Source organism: Pyrus communis, chromosome 9 (assembly GCF_963583255.1).
Source record: "Pyrus communis chromosome 9, drPyrComm1.1, whole genome shotgun sequence".
Lineage (NCBI taxonomy): Eukaryota > Viridiplantae > Streptophyta > Magnoliopsida > Rosales > Rosaceae > Pyrus > Pyrus communis.
The window spans coordinates 22,586,572-22,607,687 of record NC_084811.1 but is presented as its reverse complement, the minus strand read 5'-3'; the positions used below and the strand labels follow the sequence as shown (position 1 = coordinate 22,607,687).

At 36.9% G+C, this 21,116-nt stretch overlaps 2 protein-coding genes and 1 pseudogene across 2 annotated transcripts; 1 reads left to right on the top strand and 2 right to left on the bottom strand.

The window, feature by feature from the left end:
- The first annotated feature begins 2,346 nt into the window (after positions 1-2,346).
- LOC137744530 (uncharacterized) lies at positions 2,347-2,995 on the top strand (annotated as a pseudogene).
- Positions 2,996-4,810: 1,815 nt separating this feature from the next.
- On the bottom strand, positions 4,811-11,878 carry LOC137745334 (uncharacterized). The gene is made up of 8 exons (XM_068485278.1): positions 11,358-11,878; positions 10,173-10,541; positions 9,830-10,089; positions 9,082-9,223; positions 8,534-8,905; positions 8,284-8,415; positions 7,611-7,739; positions 4,811-7,471 (listed from the first exon to the last, which is right to left on the bottom strand). The coding sequence occupies exons 1-8, from the start codon at positions 11,481-11,483 to the stop codon at positions 5,198-5,200; spliced, it is 3,804 nt and encodes a 1,267-aa protein (XP_068341379.1). The 5' UTR covers positions 11,484-11,878; the 3' UTR covers positions 4,811-5,197.
- Positions 11,879-14,376: 2,498 nt separating this feature from the next.
- On the bottom strand, positions 14,377-17,955 carry LOC137746107 (probable protein kinase At2g41970). The gene is made up of 7 exons (XM_068486175.1): positions 17,768-17,955; positions 16,805-17,058; positions 16,598-16,724; positions 16,238-16,511; positions 15,601-15,733; positions 15,420-15,506; positions 14,377-14,738 (listed from the first exon to the last, which is right to left on the bottom strand). Exons 1-7 carry the CDS (start codon positions 17,865-17,867, stop codon positions 14,613-14,615), a joined length of 1,101 nt encoding a protein of 366 aa, XP_068342276.1. The 5' UTR covers positions 17,868-17,955; the 3' UTR covers positions 14,377-14,612.
- Positions 17,956-21,116: the final 3,161 nt, after the last annotated feature.

Genomic DNA, 21,116 nt, shown 5'->3' with positions numbered 1-21,116 from the left:
ACAGGGGATGGAAATGGGGATGGAAATTTGGAAATTGTAACTGTTGTAATTACAGATTAACGCGTTTCCATCCGTAACTGTTGTTATGCAAGAGTTGTTCTTTCCGTTACTACTATGGTGCGGGTGGGAATATTAGGCTTGTTATGGAGTTGATGGGCTCTTGTGCTCGATTCTTACCAGTTTGATGGCCCAACGACGGTGTTAATGCTTTCACTGGCTCTGTAGACATGGATGTTGTTTGGTTCTTGACTGTGGTTAGGGGTTACTCTGAACTCTTGTATAATGTTGCCGGCCGTTTCAGCATTTCTTGAGTTCAAATCTCGTGGACAAAAGTTTTTTTATTCGTTCCAAAAACGGAAAGAACAACTCTTGCATAACGACTATTCTGAATTTAAGACGGACATGTTGATCTGTGGCATAAGAGCAATTCCACCGCTGCTTTTAGGGGTGGAATTGCTCTAGGGGTTGTCAAGATTGTATGATGCCCCGGCCATTTACAAATTTGTTCTTTGGTTGGAAATTGGAATGTAAATCTCAAAGTTATAATATTTCAAAGACATCTTCCTATGGAGGTGGGATAAATATTTTATATGATAAGAAGTTAAGAAGCAATGTTACTTAGAACTACGTTTCATCGATACACATTTTCACCTTCTTTAGATTTGACTCTTTATAATAAAATTTTGGTTGTTTTATCGCATTTTTCGGAGATGCTCTCATACCACTGGTTAGAAATTTACGTTAATAGACTTAATTTCAGTAATAGACCCTAAATTTATCCACGATTAATATTTCTTGAGCCTTCACTTTGTTGGAGTATAAATGATTTGAGTAGGTGAAATAAAAAGAAAAAATAAAGTTAATGGCCCAGTTTTTATGTGGGAAAGATTTGTTACATGAGTTTAGTACCAAAATTTTATTAAGGGAGGATATATTATATCAGGCTTGTAACTCAAATGATAACTCACATTAACCCTGCACTTAAAGTTTTTAGTTCGATTCTCCCGTGTCACATGTCAGCACCAAAGGTGATCCCAAACATGGTCGCGCCAACATTTAACGGCTGGCCAGATGGTCAACTTTATAAAGGATATTAGGGTAAAGCTCATACTTAGTATCAACTTTGGTACAAATAGTAAAATATTATCAGTTTAAACTATTCTTACCATAAAAATGACAAAAGGTTTAAATTGATAATATTTGAAAGCTTAGCAGTATAAAAATTGAAATCTCGTGATTTATTCTAAAATTTAACCCTAAGTTTTGAGGTGTAAATATGATTTTAATGAAATAAGGTAGAGATTCGGACCAAGTATGAAAAGAGGATTCAAGAAATATTAATTTTTGGGCTGTTAGTGGTCGGATGAGAGTGGTGTTGCGACGACTACACCTTGGCTGCTGTTGCAGCGTGAAAGGGATGAGAGAACATGAGAATGAAGATGATAAGAGAGAGCGACAAATTTATTAATTTTTTGGGCATTCAAAATTATTTTTTTAAATTTATTTTTTTTCTATATTGCACAATGGTCAATATTTGCCACGTCAGTAAAAGTATAGTCAATGTATTTGTCACGTCATCATTAACGGTTAATTTGACAGATTGAATAACGGACGTATAAGTTATAACATTGCACGAATTCATAAGTTAATGTATGATATTAAAATGTTTAAAAGATAAGGTATGCATTTGTTATGAAATCTAAAGTTAAAGGTGGTAAAATTTACACTTAATTTTTTGTTACTTTCGTTTGAGCGATATAGGATAGAAGAGTTTCGTTCATTTGTGCCAAAGGAAACATCTTAACTTTTACAGAGTCTACAGTACTCGGTTCTGGTGAGTTTTTTTCTCAGGATAAAGTAGCGGCGGAAATGGAACCCCGAAAAGTTCAAATTACGGTTTAAGGGGAGAGGAGTCGAGCTATCAGGACTAGAGCTTTGCAGTGATTGCCATTGAGAATAATGTCTTTTTTTTCTTATATGCGGAGGTTCTGATCTTAAAGATAAGTGTAAGGGTGGTGATAACAAGTTGAACCGAGCCACTTTCGAAATATTAACAGAAACCCTTTTGGTTCATTTCTGTTAATCAATAATTAAGCTTCTTGAATTGTTCATTTTACACGAGAAACATCCTGAAAGGAAAATCAGTAGTTTTGTGCGATGAATTCTGTTTTCTCATCTCAGTCTCTTTTCGTTCCCTTGCCTAGCTGCCAGTTCCTACCTTGTTTTCAAACGCAACCTCGACATATGCTCATAAACCGTGTCTATCGCCGGAATCATTGTGTCCCTCCTCTTCCTCTTTCATTTCCTTGTATTTCACATCGGTCTTTGCATGCTTGCTGATCATCTTTTGGTGCTACTTCTCCATCAAACGAAGGCGTAGTGTCTGTAATCAACTTCGACGATTTTGCTGAGAAAGACTGGTCCTTTCTTGATTCAGCTGATTTCAGTTCTGACCAAGATTATAACCTTAAGATTGATCGCCTTATATCCGCAGGAGGGATTGAAGAAACTTCTAGGGTTATGGTTTCAATTGGTTCTGAAGGGATTTGTGGATCGGTTGGTTGAATCATCACCCTGCAGTCTCCTGCTGGTTGTCCATGATTCACCTTTTGTTTTAGCTGGCATTAAGGAAAAAGTGTCATATTTGCCTGTATGAATCCATAAATTGAAAGTTTCGTGTTAAAATTAACAAGGAGAAAATCTTTTGGAGAGTGATAAATCTAACATTAGCTGGTGCATTCTTTCAAAATATCACTCTTGATTCTGAGTTGTGGCTGTTCCTTGTACAGGTGCGAGACTGGTTATTAGCCATCCCCAAGGAAGAGAAGTTTTGGAGCAGCAACGACGACAATATCCAGATGTTATAACTTCTGACTTGCCTGAAAAGAGTACTTTAGAGGAAGCTGCAGCAGAACATTCTTTCAAATTAACCGAATTTCTCGATGAGCCTGGTTTTTATCTTGCTGTATTAAAGTTTGTTGGGGCCAGAAACTGATAGTCGAATTAAACTTTGACAATTTCGTGTGCAACAAACAATGGATTCGACTGAAATTTATAGATTCACGTTGTTTAATTTTTGAAAACTCGTTTCTTTTGCCCTGCACCCTGAGTTTATGTTTCTTTTGGGGCATTTAACCCCTGTGCCGTGCTGAGCAAGTTAGGTAGCTTCTGCTTACCTCTGTTTGAAAATTGGACTCCCGTTTAAGGTCATTGAACTTGTTAACCAGGCATTCGAATGGGAAAAAGTTGTTTAGTCCGACATGTTTTTCTAACTTATGTGGCATATGAATTACTAAACTTCCATCTTTGAACCAGCATGTAGAAATTAACGATATTCTTTATCTTTTGAGTTGTTTGCAGGACTGGTCGCTCGAGAACTTTGATCTCTACCCCAGCCCAATGAAAAAAATGGGATAACATCTTATGGACTCGGGGGAAATGATCCCTAGCCCAACCCACAAAATTAATTTCTATGGGTGGTGCTACAAGCTAGGGTGCACCTCAAGCGAGTTGGGTGGACGGGTTGGATAATCAACTTAATCCAACCTTCACCCTTTGAGTTTGGATTGAGTTCAAGTCCATGTGAGTTTAGTCGGGTTCATGTTTTAATTGAGTTTGGGCTTACTCAGGTTGGATTCGAGTTCGTCCAACTTTATCAAGTTCAATCTTATAGCCCCTTATTTTGCATGATTTTTCAAATTTTGAACCAAACAACGTCAATCTTAGTTAAAATTCCATTTACACATCATTATTCACATAGAAACTAAAGCAAACAACTTGCATACCATTTCCAATGTTTCAACCATGCGAAGTTGAAATAAAATTACAAGACATATAACAAAGCTTCAATAAAAATTTAAAAAAAATGTAAAAGTAACATTATCTTTCATTATTAATAAGGAAACCGCAAACAAACTTCAAGTATATGCATTCCAAAACTTCTACGTAAGTAATATAGTATATATAATATGAAGTTGGATGGGTAATATGTACATCAGCAAATTCGAACTTAAAATCAAGTTGGGGTTGGGTTGGTATGGGTCAACCCAACCCAATCCAATAAACAATCGAGTTGAGGTCGAATTGGGTTTGGGCAGATTTTTTCTTCATTCTAACCCTCCCGATTGGATTTGAAATCAAGTTAGGCATGAACAAATTCGAGCTAACCCAACTCAAGTTGCACTCCCACTCAATCGTGCACCAAATTATGTGGCACACATTATACACCGTATAAATGTTTACGATAGTGTTATTTGCATTCCAAAAATGCAATTGTACACTCCTTATAAGAATAATTTTCTTTCAAATTCACTTGACTTAAAATAAAAATTTGATTAGTGACACTATTTAGTACACAAAATTAGTGTGCCTAGCGCTATTCATTTTTTATGTGAGAAAGAGTTGAAAGCGAGCCATTTCATTCTTTTATAACATGCATTGTATAATACTATTTAAACATAAATAAATAACTACTATATATTCCAAAAGGGGCGGGTTTGAATCGAAGGTTAAAATATAATTTCCTCTTGTTAACATCCTCTTTCCTTCCCGCACTTTACTTTGTCTTTTTTTAATTTCAAAATAAGATGTTGACGTGATTTAATCATAACTGTTTAAATAAGAGAAGAGAGAAAGAAAGAGAAATTAGGAGGGAAGAAAATTCTACTCCGAAGAAAATCGTGATCACTAGATGGATATCAATCTAATGGTAAACAAAATTTCAAGCCATCAAAATTTATGTACCACAGAGAATTTCAGTGAGCATAATAAACTTGGAACTGAATGATTTGCACTGAAGACAACAAATAACTTCCTCATCATATAAGCTCCATTATTTTCATCATCCAAGAAAATTCTTTTAATAAGAATGTTTCAGGAGGTTCAAAACCCTAAAACAAGCTCTAAAATACAAGAGAAAACTTCCATACCAACAAATTCTTCATTAATTAAGAAAAGAAAAAAGAACACTCTTCAAACTTTGTAGCACTCTCCCAACCTTTTTCTCTCTATTTAAGGGGAAAAAAACAATGGGGCGAATGAATAACTAAAACGAAAAACGCAAAACTATTGAGCTAAAAATTGGAATTTTTCAAAGGAAGATTATCGAGTACCAAATACCAAGTATCACAAACCTTTGGTCGCCATGTAAGAAGATAGGGGACTGCATTCCTCAACAGCCACCTCACGCCCTCTTACCTCAGAAGAATTGAAACCTTATGCCATTACTTGCTGCAAACAGGTTGTATTCTTCAATGGTCGCCTCTTTCTTGTAACACGCCCGATCATTCTCAACATGATCCGAACATTTTAAAGGAGAATCCACAACAGTCTGATCTTCCGAAGGCATATATCCTGGTGGATTAGCAACAGGGCCCCCATAATGGAACAAGGAAAAGCCATCATTAATCGTATGCAATTTTCCAGAATTATCATCTTGCGCTCTTTCTCCAGTTGGTGGTGCTTGCCTTGAATATGCTCCACATGGATCCACACTCTCTGTATTACCTTCATTGGGAGAGTCTTGCATACACGGGGTAGATATCTGATTCTGCTCCTCTCTGTTGATGACTGGCTGATAAATTGGAACGGGGCCAGGGGTAAACAAGGGAGGTACGTGCTGCACAGGATACTGCATGCAGAAGCCTGAATTTCCATTTATACCATACCCAAGAGGACCAGCGTATAAGTAGTGGTTTGGAAATGTTAGTATTCCATTTGCTGGAGCAGCAGGCCATGAAACTGGACTTTGTTGATAGTAACCCATTGTTGAAGGACCTTGAAAAACGGGGAACTGTACATTTTGGTTATGCATCGGAGAAAGCATGCCATGATGCTGAGAACCCACATTAACAGCAGACAAACCATTATCAAAACTCCGAGCAATTTTTGTTGGATTCCCAAAAACGTTACTTCCTCCTCCACTCAGTGAAGGACCAATCGGTGTCCTGCTTTCCATAGACTCTCCTCTTTTTTCATTCTGATTATTGTCCATACCAACTTCATGGCACTCTCGGAAACCATTTTGAATGAATAGAGAAGTTTCCTTTCCTCCTGATTGCTGGCTGGCATCTTCTGAATCTGATGTAGACGAAGATTCCTGATGTCCATGATTTGATGACGTTGTATTGGTATCTCCCTCACTTAGGCATGATGAGCAGTTATCGGAATTAGAAGTGCTGCTCACAGTGGGGTCAGAAGTTCCATTTGATGCAGAGTCAATGGAACTAAGTACAGAACTGACAGGGCATAATCCAATCTCCTCATAAGTGGGTTTCACTGGGTTGCAAGAATCCTGTGCTCCCGCATGAAATTCACTCTGACAGTTGACAGCCATTCCTGTGCTGGATTTTCTTGATTCCTTTAAGTTCGCATCCTCATAAATTTCACCTGTATCTGCCCCATCTTCACCTGTACATATGTCACCAGGTGACTTCATGATTTTATCTTCATCCTTGAAAGCAGATGACCGCAAGGTAACATCGGAGTCTGAGTTACTTCTAGTATACAAGGGCTCCCATATTTTCTTGGGATGAACCAAATCTCTACCAGGATTGTCCCCATAATTGATTTTGCTTTTGGGTCTTACACAACTAACTTGCATCTCTCCCACTTGGTTATACCTGTTACCGCGATATAATTGCTTGGACATATCTAATGCAGATTCTGACTGACTTGCAGTTTTATCCTCCCATCCCACTCTGGCAGCAGAAACATGGGGCTCTACCTTTGCTCTATATTCAGTGTTTTTGTTACAGCTGCAAGAATTGAATTCGTATCTGTCACTCATCCTGTTACTTGGGGAGAGAAACTTGTCAGTAAACTTAGGACCACTATGTCGACCATTGGACTTCAGGGCATTCACTCTTGATTGCCTATTTGATCCATTGATAACCCTTGATGGAGTCTCAAAATTATCAGCATTACATCTCGACTCGGATCTACTAACCACAGAAGCATTATCTGAAACAGCAGCATATCGGCGCTGGTCAGACCACTTCAAAGATGCCTCTAGTTGAGCTTCTCTCCTAAATTTCAATCTCCGTCGTGAAAACCTTGATTGCTCAACTGTAAAAGAACCAGTATCGCCTCTTCCATAGGTAATTTCACCATCAAGACTAGCATGACAGTGGTCTTCACTTTTTGAAATGATAAAATCATTTTGGAACTGATCATCAGGAATCTCAGCAGATCCAGGCCTAGATAGAATCTGATCATCAGCTTCACTAACTGAATCCTTGCAGCTAATGGAACTATTAGGCTCCTCATCAGCATTTAGTGATGATTCTTCCTTTGAGACAACATCAAGAGCGGGAGTTTCATTTACTTCAGAACATTCCGTATCTTTATCTTTCTCTTTCCCTTTCAACCTCTCCTTTCTTCGCAATTTTTTCTCTTTTTCTTTTGTTCTTCTCCTCTCTTTGCGCTCTTCTTCTTCACGCTTTTCTTTTTCTTCCTCTTCTAGAAGCTTCATCTGTAGGGAAAAGGTACAAAATCATCAGAAGTGTTCCTCCTAAATCGTAAAATGGCTGTTCTCATTTTTCTACCTAGTATGTTATCTTTTGAATATATGACAAGATTTATTCGGACGGAAATATAACAAGATTTAAAACCTGCTTTTCAAGCGTAATTATATCTTTGCAAGCAATGTGAACTCGTTCTTCCAGCAGCTTTAGTGCAAGACAAACAAAGATGCTATGTGCATTTTGACGAGCTGTTCCTTCTCTAAATGCTTTTTCCACCTAAAAGATGGGCATTCAGAATCAGACAGAGAATACGTATATTACAGTCACACACAACGTTTGTATACGAACAAATCTGCCAGCATTCCACACACACACAGTGACTAGTTGTAGAGCATCATGCCAACATAAGTTTACTTTTGTCCGGAACACAAAAATTTAAGCACCCCTGAACACCCTTTCCCCACCATAGTTTCTCCAAGGAAAATGCAAGTTCTAAATACCATTTCCTCAATGGTTATATGAAAAGGTTTAAGTAGTAATAATAGTGAACTATTGTGATTGCATTCCCTAGAAACCATTGACAACACCAGTATTGACATCATTCCTTCCATAGAAAATATAACTGATCTCTCTTACTTTCCACATTGCACCCAGATGTCTTACAGACTGAATTGTATACTACCTAACAAGGTTTAAGAATACACTATGGTAAATGAAGGATCTTAATTTATGTTAACACAGGTAAACAAACAAGGAGTTGAGTGTATAAAATGAACAACGACGAACTTAACACACAATAACATCAGCAGACTGAACATGCCTGTTCCTTGAAAATAACAGTTGCAGCATCTAGAAGAAATTCTCGAGCAAGTTCAGGACTCTTCGCATGTTTTTGTGGACGGGAGCATTCTCCATCCAGTTCATTTCCATCTTTGTCCATGGAATCATCATCCTGACAAAACACATTAAATAACAACACTGCATGAGGTCTAGCCTCGTAAGATATAATATAGATCTCGACTGCCCCTGGAGAACATAGATAATAATAAGCCTTTAGGGATCTTAACTACCTCTTCTTCCTCTGCCTCTTCAGCATGTTCAAAAAATCTTCTAATACTTTCTCCTCTTGTGATTGTTACATAGCCGTCTCCGACTATAAGCCTACAGTGAACACATTCTTGACCCTTTAATGCATGAGCTTTTACAGAAAGCTCAGTGCAACGGCCATCTAGCTTCCAAGCCCTCAGGGTAATATAGCATGCACTTAAACCACCGAGCTCTAGATCATTAACCTTCACACTTCCATTCATGCCAACATTTTCAAATTCCAGAATGTCAGATTTTCCCTCGCCTGTTCCAACAGCCCATTCAAAATGATGGTATGTCCCAACAGTGTCAGCAAAAGTATGGCGCCAATCAGCTTGTACTGTGCCATTGGATACCTGAGATGACAGAAAAAAAAAGGATCAAAATGCCAGTCATATCATCTGTACTTATCACTAAAAAATAAACAAGGTCCAACTGTCCAAATTTTTCTCTCACCAGTTTGCTCTAAAAAGATTTAGAGAACACAGAAATCAGAGACAATTAAAAAATTAAAAAACATATGATGCCAGACCTCATACTGAAATGCGGTATCTGCAACACAAAACCAATTAGTGCAGCGAGGTTCCCTCCGCAAGCGCTTCAGCTCCTTTAGCTCCTTGAACTCACGAATAACATTCCTTCTGCAATCTCTGCAAAATCTCTTGCTATCAAACCTGTGACAGGAACATCAAAATCTTAAGACAACCAGAATAAAAGTAACCGATGAGAACTGCTAAGATATCTAAACATAAGGAGGCAATTGCTGCAAAAATAAGTTACATGACTCTATTTTAAGCAGTTTTAGAGGACCAAACAACGTATAAATTCATGCTAGATACAAAACGGCCAGATGTTGCAAAATGAAAAGCCACTGGTAGATTAATCTTTCGCGTTATTCCTTTTTGTTCACCTGCATGGTTTTTGGTGAGGATTTTTAAATACCATCAATATACTTACTATGTGCACGAACCCAAATTCAAATTAATTCAAAAAAAAAAAAGTAGTGTTTCAGGCCTATGTAAAGCCTTCAAGGATGCATCAGCTAATAACGGACATCTATTTTACCAAATGAAGCTACTTTTCTCTTCCCTATTAGCTTCACCAGGCTGAACATCATCAATATCATTACTAATAATGCAGTCCCAATGGTAATAACCGAAACTTCCTCCACAACCCAAAACTAAACATACAGCGCTCCTTCAACCAGAAAGAAAAAATACATCGCTTCCACTATTTTATATTGAATTTCATGAGAAAGGAATACATAAATGGCCAAACACCTGTACATGAGCCTCTCAATAAAATCCTCTTCCTTCATCCTAAGAAGAGACTGCCGAGTTTCCTCTCCGAGTGCTGACCAGAAATCTACCAATGTATCGCAAGAAAGCCTGGCAGTGTGCAATGCACATGTTTCTCTTGTTCCATGTCCTCTGCCATAACTTGCCATTCCTTGGCTTATCCAACCCCGACCTCCCCCACCGCATGCATCAGGATAAAGCAACTCACGTTCTCGTTCCCTTGCGCGTGCACTGTCAAACACCTGATTCAAGCAAAAAACTCAGCTATTAGAATAAAATTGGCTTGAACGCAATCTCATGAAATAATAAAATCATCAGAACTTACATTTTGAAGTCCCTTGAGAGACTTACAATACAGATAGCAATCAATAAGTGTCAGCGACCCCTCACGCGTTATGGTTAGACCACCCCAAGGATGGACAGATGGATCTGGGATTTCATCATGGCACCCATTATTAATACTTGATCCACCATCTTTTTGATTTTTTGAGGCCCTTGACCTGTTGCAGGATAGTTGCCCGCCTGTTCCCTCCTGCTTTAAAGACTTTCCATACACAACAATCTGCAAAAAACCTTCAAGCAGTAACCCATTGCATCTAGAGCAGTACATGTTCTTCCGAGCTTGCTCAAAAAGTGTTTGCTTGTCAATCCTGAGAAGCTTCTGTCGAGCTTGTGGCGACAGATCACTCCAAAACTACGTCAAAAGTAGATATAACTTCGTAAGAGACTTGTCAGTCATCAATGAGTAAAAAAAAAAATGCCCGCATAATTATAGGTTATCATACAATCCGTAAATTGCCAAATGTTATTGATACTACAAGGAACTTCATATTCAATCCCAACCACAGACTCTATCAAACGAACCACAGACTGGGAAATGCATATCAATTATCAAGAAGCAATGAACACAACTTTTCTACCTGTTGCATCCTTGTGACGATGAAAGAGTCTACATGTGTGCGTCTGTGTTTAGGTTTTATGTCCAAGCCTGTAAGTGTTACTAACTTACTATAACAAAGTAATAAAGATGCACTAGATTTGGTATAACCAGACAGCTTTATTTCAACTATCCTGCCGGGATAGAAAAAAAATTACAACTTTTCTTTCTTTTGCACATACTTTTCTTCCGTTACCTCGCATATGAAGATCCTTTTGGAAACAAAAACGTAACGAGAAATGCTCTCCCATAACGGTACACATTACGCAATTATCAACTCAAATACATAATTACAAGATTATATTCTCACTAAGGACATATACACACACACACAAACAAGTCAAGTGGATCTGATTAACGAAACAACGATATTCCAACGAAAACTAGCCCTCCAATGAACAATCACACATGTACAACCTCATAACTTGTTAGTACAATATCCAATTCAAACTCAAAACACCCATTAAGTTCATTAATCAAACACAATACCAAAAAAGTGATCCAAATTAATCTCATTTATCAACGCAATGTCAAAGCAAAAATCGAATAAATTAGAAAAAAAAAATGAAGTACCTTCTGGAGCTGATTGTAGCTAACATCGTCGCGACGCTTGGACCAAAATCCGTTGGACGAAGACAGTGAGTAAATGGGCGACGAACCATCACTGAATTGGTCATTTCTCTGAGCTAAACCGGGCATATTTGGTTCAAAATTCTCATTCACCGGCTCTTCCCATCCCCGGGCACGCGTTCGCGGTCCGATTCGGATTCAATCCGATCGAAAATCGAGCATTCCAATCAATAAAACCAAAAGGGGAATTAATCTGGGAATTATAGATCGCGGAATGGATGGTTTTAGGATAGAAATGAATTGCGTCGGAGGTGAATCCGATTGGGATAGTGGGTTGAATTGAAACGGATTGGATTGGATTGGATTGCAGGGTGAGAAACTGAGAAGGGAGGGGATGTAATGGGGGTTTTGGTTGAGGACGGTGAGATTTGGTGCTGCGTATATATTTGCAGAGAGAGAGAGAGAGAGAGAGAGAGAGGGGAAGGCTTTGGTGATGGTAGCTATATAAGGGAGGCACGGTTAAAACGAAATGAGCGAGCGAAGGAGAGAAGGGGAGAGGGAGAGAGAGAGAGAGAGAGAGAGAGAGAGAAGTACTGTTCCGTTAATTTAACAGGATTAATTTAAAATCCCAAGCTAAAATAATTTCCTAGTTGTACAGTACTCACTATTCGTCCGTATCTGACTTATGGGGGCCCACTAGGTCGTTTCGGTAAGAAAAGCACATTCTGTCGCCACTATTTCCACATAAATTACCAAAATTGTTCATTAGAAAAGAAATTACCAAAATTGTTCTTTCAAAGTGGAATCATTTTATATCAACTTTCTGTCATATCACAATTTAACGTTAATTTTTATATTAATATTAAAGTATATTGTGATAAAAATACAAAATGACAAAATATCTCATTCTTGAGAATCTTCTTAGCATTTCTCAAAAAATAAATAAAAATAAATAAATTTCTCTTCTCATATTCAGTAATTTTGGGTCAGATATTGTTCATCCTTGTATGCTTATTTTCACAATCAGGTTTTTCACATAACAATTTATGTCAAAAATGCTACTTTTTTTTTAGTAAATAACAACTATCTTTTGAAGTGGCATTAGATGTGTTGTACTTACGAGTTACATGAATGTTATTCTGATATTATGTAAGTTGTTTTTTTTATCTCTATGTTGCTTATATGACATATGGTAATTCACGTTGCATCGATTTCGGCGTACATGCAAGTCAAAAATTGATCAACCGAGTATTACGTCATACAACAAACATGTGAGATTGACAAGGGAGTCTATTGTGTAATGATTTGTAAATTTATGATTGTTTTTATCAATCTAAAAAAATATCAACCAACTTGTCGGATACTTCAAATTACATTTATCCGAAGTGTAATTGATTGAAGCAAAAATTTAAAACCTATTCAACCATTAATTAATCTATATCTAATTTTAAGACTATAAGTAGCATTTGGTTTGCGTTGCGCAAAAGGTATATAAGCCCGATGGAGCGACGATGAAAATGGAAAACCCCACAAAGGTTGTATAAGTAAGCCTCGCATACCAAGCCTATCAAGAGTCAAATTCAAACGACAGATAGTTCCTCGGTAAGTGCTTTTACACTTTTATTGAATGTTTATTTGCTTTTACACGATGAGTTAACAATAATTTGATCAAATTATCTTTGACAATAATCGAATTTAAAACTTCTTATTTTCTTATATTAAAGAAAACACAAGGAGCATATATAGGTCCTTTACCACACCCCTTGCCGCACCTCCCTCTAGGGTTTGACACCCAGGCCCTCTACTTGTCAAGCCCATTCGCTTGCCCGTTTTAGGCTTGTGACTTTTACACCTATTGTAGTTAAATAAAATCAAACCGAAGTTAAACCGTTTTTCTACACTATGATTCAGTTTCAAACGAAACCATTTCAAAACCATATAAATCGAATCATTCGGTATAGCTTGATTTGGTTCATGTTTCGGTTTTGATTTTCAATTCCATGTGCCCACACCTATGATATTCTTTCCAATAATCTAACACGTGTTATTATAAAAAATTAAATTAAAAATTGATTAGTGAGCAGCGCTGTTGTCCCTTGTGCTATGTGTTGACATTTTGCTCCTTTCTTAGGATGGGATGGCATAGTGTAGTCACTCTGTCGACACATAATGTTTGATACAAAATATGGCGTTACATAACATCTTAATTATTTAGGGTTCATTTTAATTTGTTTTTAAAAATGGCTAAAAGTATTTTTTGAAAATGTTTTTTGAATCAATCTTTGTAATGAACCTTTTCACTTCCTAAAATATGGCACACGCTACCTTATATTTGGGCCAACGCTGTCATGGCTCAACTGCCATAATCTTCATTTTCTCCTCTATTTCATATTATCAGAGGGACGAGTCAAATGTCCACTTCTAACAATATCAATATTGTCCCCAACTAGTTAATTACCACTTACACAGTTCAACATGTATGGAGCTTTATCACAAAAGCCTTTAGTATTAGTTGAAGTGGTATGAACTTTTGTACCAGAAACAATGGTATCTCCAATTATAGCCCATCTAGGATGTAAAATATCTTTTCTCACCATACCCAGGTGTTAGAATTTAAACTCTTTAATAAAAATAAAAAATAAATAAAATAAATAAAAAAAAGATATGTGAGATATTTCAACACCTGCCGATTGTCATTTGCAAGTCCCTTGCAGATCACGTATGGCCATTTTCTAAAATAGCCAATTGGCTCTAAACATCAAAGCTTTATGCTACAAGCTCAATTATTCGCACTCAAGTGTTGATTTCATACAACAAACACAACGAACTGTGGCCGAGGCTCCCATTAACTCCGCTTTTTGGTTGTAAGTTTTCTCAAGTATATATCACAAATCTCATTCGAGCAGATCGTCCTATGGCGGATATTTACATTCACAGTTTGTATATGTGTTGATGGTTTTTTTTTTTTTTTTATCTGAATCATAGTTTCTAAACCCTTTCATTTCAAGTGACATGAGATTTAGAAATGAAAAAGCAAATACAAGAGAGTTGATTGAACTAGAGAATAACTAGGACTGCTTTCTTGATTAAACTAGATAAATGACAAATTCAGAACGAATCCTTGTAATCGACAGTGTATCGATTCAGTGGAGCGTAACGTGGGAATAGGATTACAAAGAAGAAAGATAGGTTACAAAGCACACATACACAAGACAAGTTGCTGATTCTGCATGCATGCACGTGGTAGAGTATACATGGTTAGGCATTTGACTCTGGGCCTGCGGGTTTTGCGTTTAGCAGTGGCTGTAAAGCCTTCACAACGATGGTCATGTTTGGCCTGAAGTCAGCTTCGTACTGTACACAAAGTGCTGCCACTGCTGCCAACTGAGACATTGCGCATGAAAACCAAGGTTTTAGAAACTAATTACATATCAAGTTGATAGCCTAAGGTATGCCTGCCTTATTGAAACAACAAAGAAAGGGTTTCCCATCAAATCCTGTAGTGTCGTATAATATACCCACGCCCATCGATGGCTAATAGTCACCCACGCAGGTGTGAGCTACCACTAATATTCACACTGTTAGTATGTCGTCCTTTGCTACGAAATTAATATATAGTAATATTAAAACACTCAGAGAAGGAGTAGCGCATTATGAGAAACTAGGAGTGTGAATAGCTTTACCCTATGGGCTCATTTAGTGTTTAGGTGCAATATATTCAAGTTATGTTGAAGGAAGAAGTGAAAACTTGTTTCCGACTTGAATGTAGAAGATTAATCACTCGTTAAGTAAACTTTATTCCCTTCCAATCCTCCCCCAAAAAAATGGAAAACTGGAAGAGATGACACTGTCTAATCCCTTGTGATCCCCTAAAAAATCATTCACCTCTACCTTCAATATACCTTGAATTTTACGAGTTACCCAATTCATTCCAATTCTAGGCACCAAACGAGTCTTATATATAACTGTTACGAGAATGTGAATTTGGTCTCTTTTTTTTTTTTTTCATGGGATTCCTAGATTGTTCATAGTAAGTTTGTTAAGAGAAAGGATTTTAAAGCAAACCTTAGCAATTGCCTTTGGTGGGCAGTCATTGTTTAGCTTGGGATCAACACACTGCTTTACTTTGTCCTCGCTCAATCTTGGAGTTGCCTGTAATGTTTAATTTGTATGTGGATTCAGATTAGAGGGCTTTAGAAAGCACTACTAAAAGCAAGTTAGAGAGTCTTGAGAAATTTATGTGTACCCAAGTAACAAGACTTTGTTGCCCCTTTGGCATTGTATGATCTACAGGTTTTCTCCCTGTCAAAAGCTCTAGTAAAACAACCCCAAAACTGTAAACATCACTCTTCTGAGTAATTTGTCCTGTCATCGCATACCTGAATAAAAAATAATATTAAAAGCAATGATTTTATAATTAAAGGAGGAAATTACAAGCAAACGTAAGGAGAAAATATCATGCACGATGGCAAAATGCTAGAGTTAGTGCAGATTATATAACGGGTTCTATGCAAGATATGTATCTACTCAACCGTGTTTTGGAGATCATAAAGGTAAGATGCTTAATTATGTTTTCTTGCCAATTGTCTGACAACGTAAGACGCTTAATTATGTTTACACAGACTACATGAATCTAGACCATTAATAGGTTGATTTTTGTTTGAATGTGATCTAATTCCACAATACAAACATAAGTCTAAAAAGAGAATATTACCCTATATATACAAAACTTAGTATGTACCATATCCATCACTATATAACCATTATAGGGGACAGAAATACATCAAGATCAAGCTAACATACAACTTCTAAGCTAGTAATGTTCCTCCTATTAGATTAGTAGAATCAAATCAAACATTCAGAAAACAATAACCGAGGCTTACTCAGGAGCGTGATAGCCAAATGTTCCCAAGACTCTAGTCGAGTGCAGTCGCGCTGCTGTGTCTGATGACTGATTTGTCAAGTTGAAGTCCGCAATTTTGGCAACATGGTCATCAAAAAGCAGGACGTTGCTAGATCTGATGTCGCGGTGAACAATTGAAGGTTGAACCTTTTCGTGGAGATACTCAAGGCCTTTGGCTGCACCAAAGGCAATTTTAATTCTCTGATTCCAACTAAGAACTGGACCCGGTTCAGCCCCTTGTACTCCTTTCCTTCCTGCAGCAGAAATAGTGGATAAAACGAATCGATTTTCAACGAATTGTAGAAACAAACACAAAAGCAAATTATGTAACCGAGTATACCATGTAATATGTCATGTAAAGATCCCATGGCTGCAAACTCATATATCAAAATTCGGTTATTTGCCTCCGAGCAATACCCCATCAACTCCACAAAATGCCCATGCTTAAGTCTTGACACTGTTGATAACTGCACAAGATTGATCCAGCATTTTAAGTAAAATATGCAACATTGTCGTTGTCTAGAAAACATAAGGTCCCAAATCTTACTTGTGCTGAAAAATCAGAGTCCTCTTGTGATGAACCCGTATCCAATTTCTTTATTGCAGCAGCCTTACCATTACTCAATTTTGCATGGAAAACCCGGCCATAAGAACCTTCTCCTATCAAAGCCTTCTGACCAAAGTTACCCGTTAACCTATTTAGTTCATCCAAAGACATAGATGGTATTTCGATGGGTAAGACCTTCTGTGGAGCTCCGCTTTTGACCGTATTAGAACCCCTTGGCTCTCCCCTGTCATTGCCTGCAACACAATGGAATGGTTTGTAATGCTTGACAAGGTGCATGCTAGTTTGTGACACAAGTATGCATATGCATGAAGGTTGAAAATATGTTTGACATACGGAAAGATTGAATTTGTTAGTTTGTTGTCCACCGATTATCTAATTAACAACTTAATCTTTGACAAGGTCATGTGATCATTGTCTGACATGGTATCAGAGCTCTCGTTTCTATAGGCTCTCAACATCAAACCTCCAACCTCATTCCACACCATATTTATTCCAGTTACATTAGATTTTGCCCGCCCTCAGTCACCATTTCGGCTAACCCCAAAACCACTTATTTAATAATCCGTGAGATGAAATTTTCCTACAGGTGTGCAGTCATCTGAATGGTTATCCATTCCTATCCAATCCTAAAGGCCTGATGAGGCCTTAGTTTTACGGGTCGAGCAATTGTCTAATAGACTTAAGCTAAGAAGTTGGACAACCAAACTGCTAATACAGCCGCCCATACTGAAATTCCTCAATAATTAGCAGTAACGAGCTGCATTTTTGCTTAAGAAATGGATTTTGGCTTGACCTAGCAAACAAGTTAATAGAACATTGCATGGTTAATTAGAACTTGTCATTTGAATGAAATTGCCCTCTAATAATTTCCACCAACACAATGGTCCTCATAAATCACAATATGGCAAATGATTTGAAATTAAGAAAGATTAAAAAAAATACCTCCTCCTCCTCCATATGTATTCCCACCTCTGGGTGGGGCGGTGTATTGATTAGCAGGTGGGCCGAAGTTTTCCTCCTCCGCACCCCCGCAACACATCATTTTTCAAGTTGGGGTGACACAGCAAGATTAACGACCCATGTATCACCACCAATTGCTAATATTCTACCCAATTAATTTTATTCAGCACCAACAAAAATATTTCTGAATAAAATTATTCCTGCAATTCCAAAAAATCCCACATCAACTTATCTACAATAAACAAAAAGGAAAGATCAGCCTTTAAACTGCATCCTATATGTTTCCTTTTTTTCCAAAATTTATGAATAAATATAAATACGAATCAAACAATAGACCAAGAATTTAAGATCTATTTGGTTTCTGGGTAACCAAAATAGAAAATGAAAACCAACCATAAGGATGATTACATCTTGTTAAAAATATATAATAAATATATAAACCAATCACTTAGAACAAATCTCAAAAGCAACGTGGACAGTTTTTACAGAAGAAGATCAACGGAAATATGACACAAGTTGAAGAAATGCAGGTTGAATAAATGATGAAGTGAAAACTGACCTGGGAATTTAAAGAATGGTGAGGAACCAGAGGAGGGGCAGAGAAGAAACGGAGGAAGAAACCAGCAACGTTTTGATAAATATTTGTGTAGATTTGTCTGTGATTGACGGGCTTTCTGTTTTGGGACGACGGAGAGAGAGAGAGGGAGAGAGAAAGAGAGAGGGCACGTCATGCGTCTCTGTTTCGCGGGAAACTCGGGCATAAAACAAACCCTACTTCGTCTACGTTTACATGTCACCACGTTGCACGTCCCCCTTTCTATTTGCTATTTCTCATCATGCATGCATGATGTTTATGGTAATACAACCACCAAAACTTCACCATACGGGTGCCTTTGTATGACTGGCTGGTGTGATTTGGGAGTGTTTTAAGTAGCACATGCATTAGGTGTGGGGGAGCAAAGTCAAGCGGGATTAGGAATCAAATGTATTTTTGACAGAAAAGCTACTAACACACCTTGACAAATTAAATAATCAAAATAAAATGGCAGTTAATTAAAAGATAGCCTTGCAGCAAGTTATAGGACTCAGAGCATTTGATTACTATCAAAACTCAAAGGAACTGCGGTTTGATGCATACTTGATTTATTTGGCCTTATTCATGGATTTTTTTCCTACATTCTTCTTAGAGCTGTTGGATTGATCTTATTAGAAATACGATAGTTTAGTACATTAAATTATTCTTCATTTAAACTTTATTTCTAACACTCTAAACGGAAGTTTCAACACCTACAACAAAGTATTGGTTAAGAAAGAAAAATTAGTGCGGCACACTACGCACGAGTTAATTATATGTTCTTTCAATTGAAATAACATACATAACAGTTAATCGCATGTGAACAATGTAAAAGAATGCATTAAAAACATATAGTTGATTGACTAATAAATTATCAATTGTAATTATTATTTTATGTTTTCCATTTTGTGTGATTTTGTTTGCTCTACTGCAATTACAATCGTGTCTGCAGAGAAAAAAAAAAAAGTACGAAAGTAGGTGCAATAAGATATGCTAAATTAATTTCACAGTTGTGTTTGTATATCTTGGATTGGCATCTGTGGAATCTTTCTGCAACATCATTTATATTCGTTAATTTTTTCTGACAGTTCATCTATCTCATGAAAATACGAAAATTAATTTTCTTACTGTCTAATATAGAAAATTATGGACATATAAAATCGATGCATGAAGAACACGTGCAAATTATTTTTGTAGTAAAGATGTCTTTATGCATGCAGAAAGGTGCAAGGGAAAAAAAAAAATTGTTTTTGTAGTAAATATGTCTTTATGTATGTAGAAAGGTGGAAGGGAAAAAAATAACTCTGTATGCCTCGCGTAGTGTCATTATGTGAAAAAAAAAAAGAACTTTTGCAAGGAATTATTTTAATGGGTTTGTGTTTGTTCTTGGATTAATGGGAAGAAGAACGGCAGCGGCAACAAAATGGAGGCGCCAACACCACCAGCAACAACGGGGCTGAGGTGAAGGGAGACGAAGGTAAGATGAAGAAAGAGGAAAGCCCCATCACCGTGTCTTCCTCAAGGTGGTCAAATGTGTCAAAGCTTTTGGAGGTATAATAATATATCCTTCAAAACCTTTTGCTTAATTATTGCATAATAAATCCTCAAGGTTGAGCTGCAACTAGTGACTTAGAGAGAAAAGTGGTAGTGAGAGAGAGCGATCTGAGCGGTGGAGGAATTGGGGCAGTACAGTAGAAGAAGAAGCAGAGAAAAAATGGGGACGCTTTAGACGTGGAGGAAAGCCTACGGCGCTCTCAAAGTCGGCCTTGCGCGCATCAACAGCGATTACGCAGTACAAATTCCTTTCCCTTTTGTTTAATGTACATTTATTTAATCAATTAGAAGCAAAACAAAAATTGAACGTGGGATTCAAACATCCATGTCTCTGCCTTTGCAAACGGGGCAGAACGTTTATACAGAGGAAGTAAACCGTCAATCAAAACTTCAAAGTCTTGGCAAAGTCATATGAAGAAACACAATAGAATTTGTTAAGTAAAATGTTAACAAATTCTATTATCTAAACAACATATTAATAGAACTCATTTTGTCAACAAAAAACCAATGAAATTACAATTACAATTCTTAATACATAAGTGGAAAAAAAAATGTGAGAAAAGGAAAAAAATAAGGCATTAAAGTAATTTCGAACAAATAACTTTTTGCTGTTTTTTTTTTCCTATACCTCATAGCCATGTCACCTTATCACTACCCCTCTAAACTCATTCTCTTTCTCTTTCTTTTTCTCTCTCCATAACTGCCAACACTTTCTTTTTTTTTCTGATACCTGTATAACTTCTACCAAAAAAAAAAAATTTAAAATAATATTTGAGAAAAATGAAAAATAAAAATTATATTTTTCATGGAGGATGTGATCTCTGCTAGTGTTGCTTAATTGTACTGTTAACAAGATGATTCGATTTATATTCACGTGATGGTAACGAATAATTTTCTGAGTTCTATGACTTGCTGCAAGGCTATCTTCTATTGGTGCATTTCCGTATATTTAATTCTAGTTTAGTACAAAGTTTTTGGCTTATTTTGGTATATATGTAGTATTTAATTAATTGATTTCATGCATGGTTAACCCTATTTCGGTCCATGTTATTGTAGTCATAATTAGGTTAAAAATGCAATTATGTAAATCCTCTTGAAATTCTATAATATCAATTAGATAGTGTTCTAATTCCGTTTATTTAACCAACCAAGAAAATAGAAACCGACAATAAACTATGGTTTAGATATAATCCATATATAATG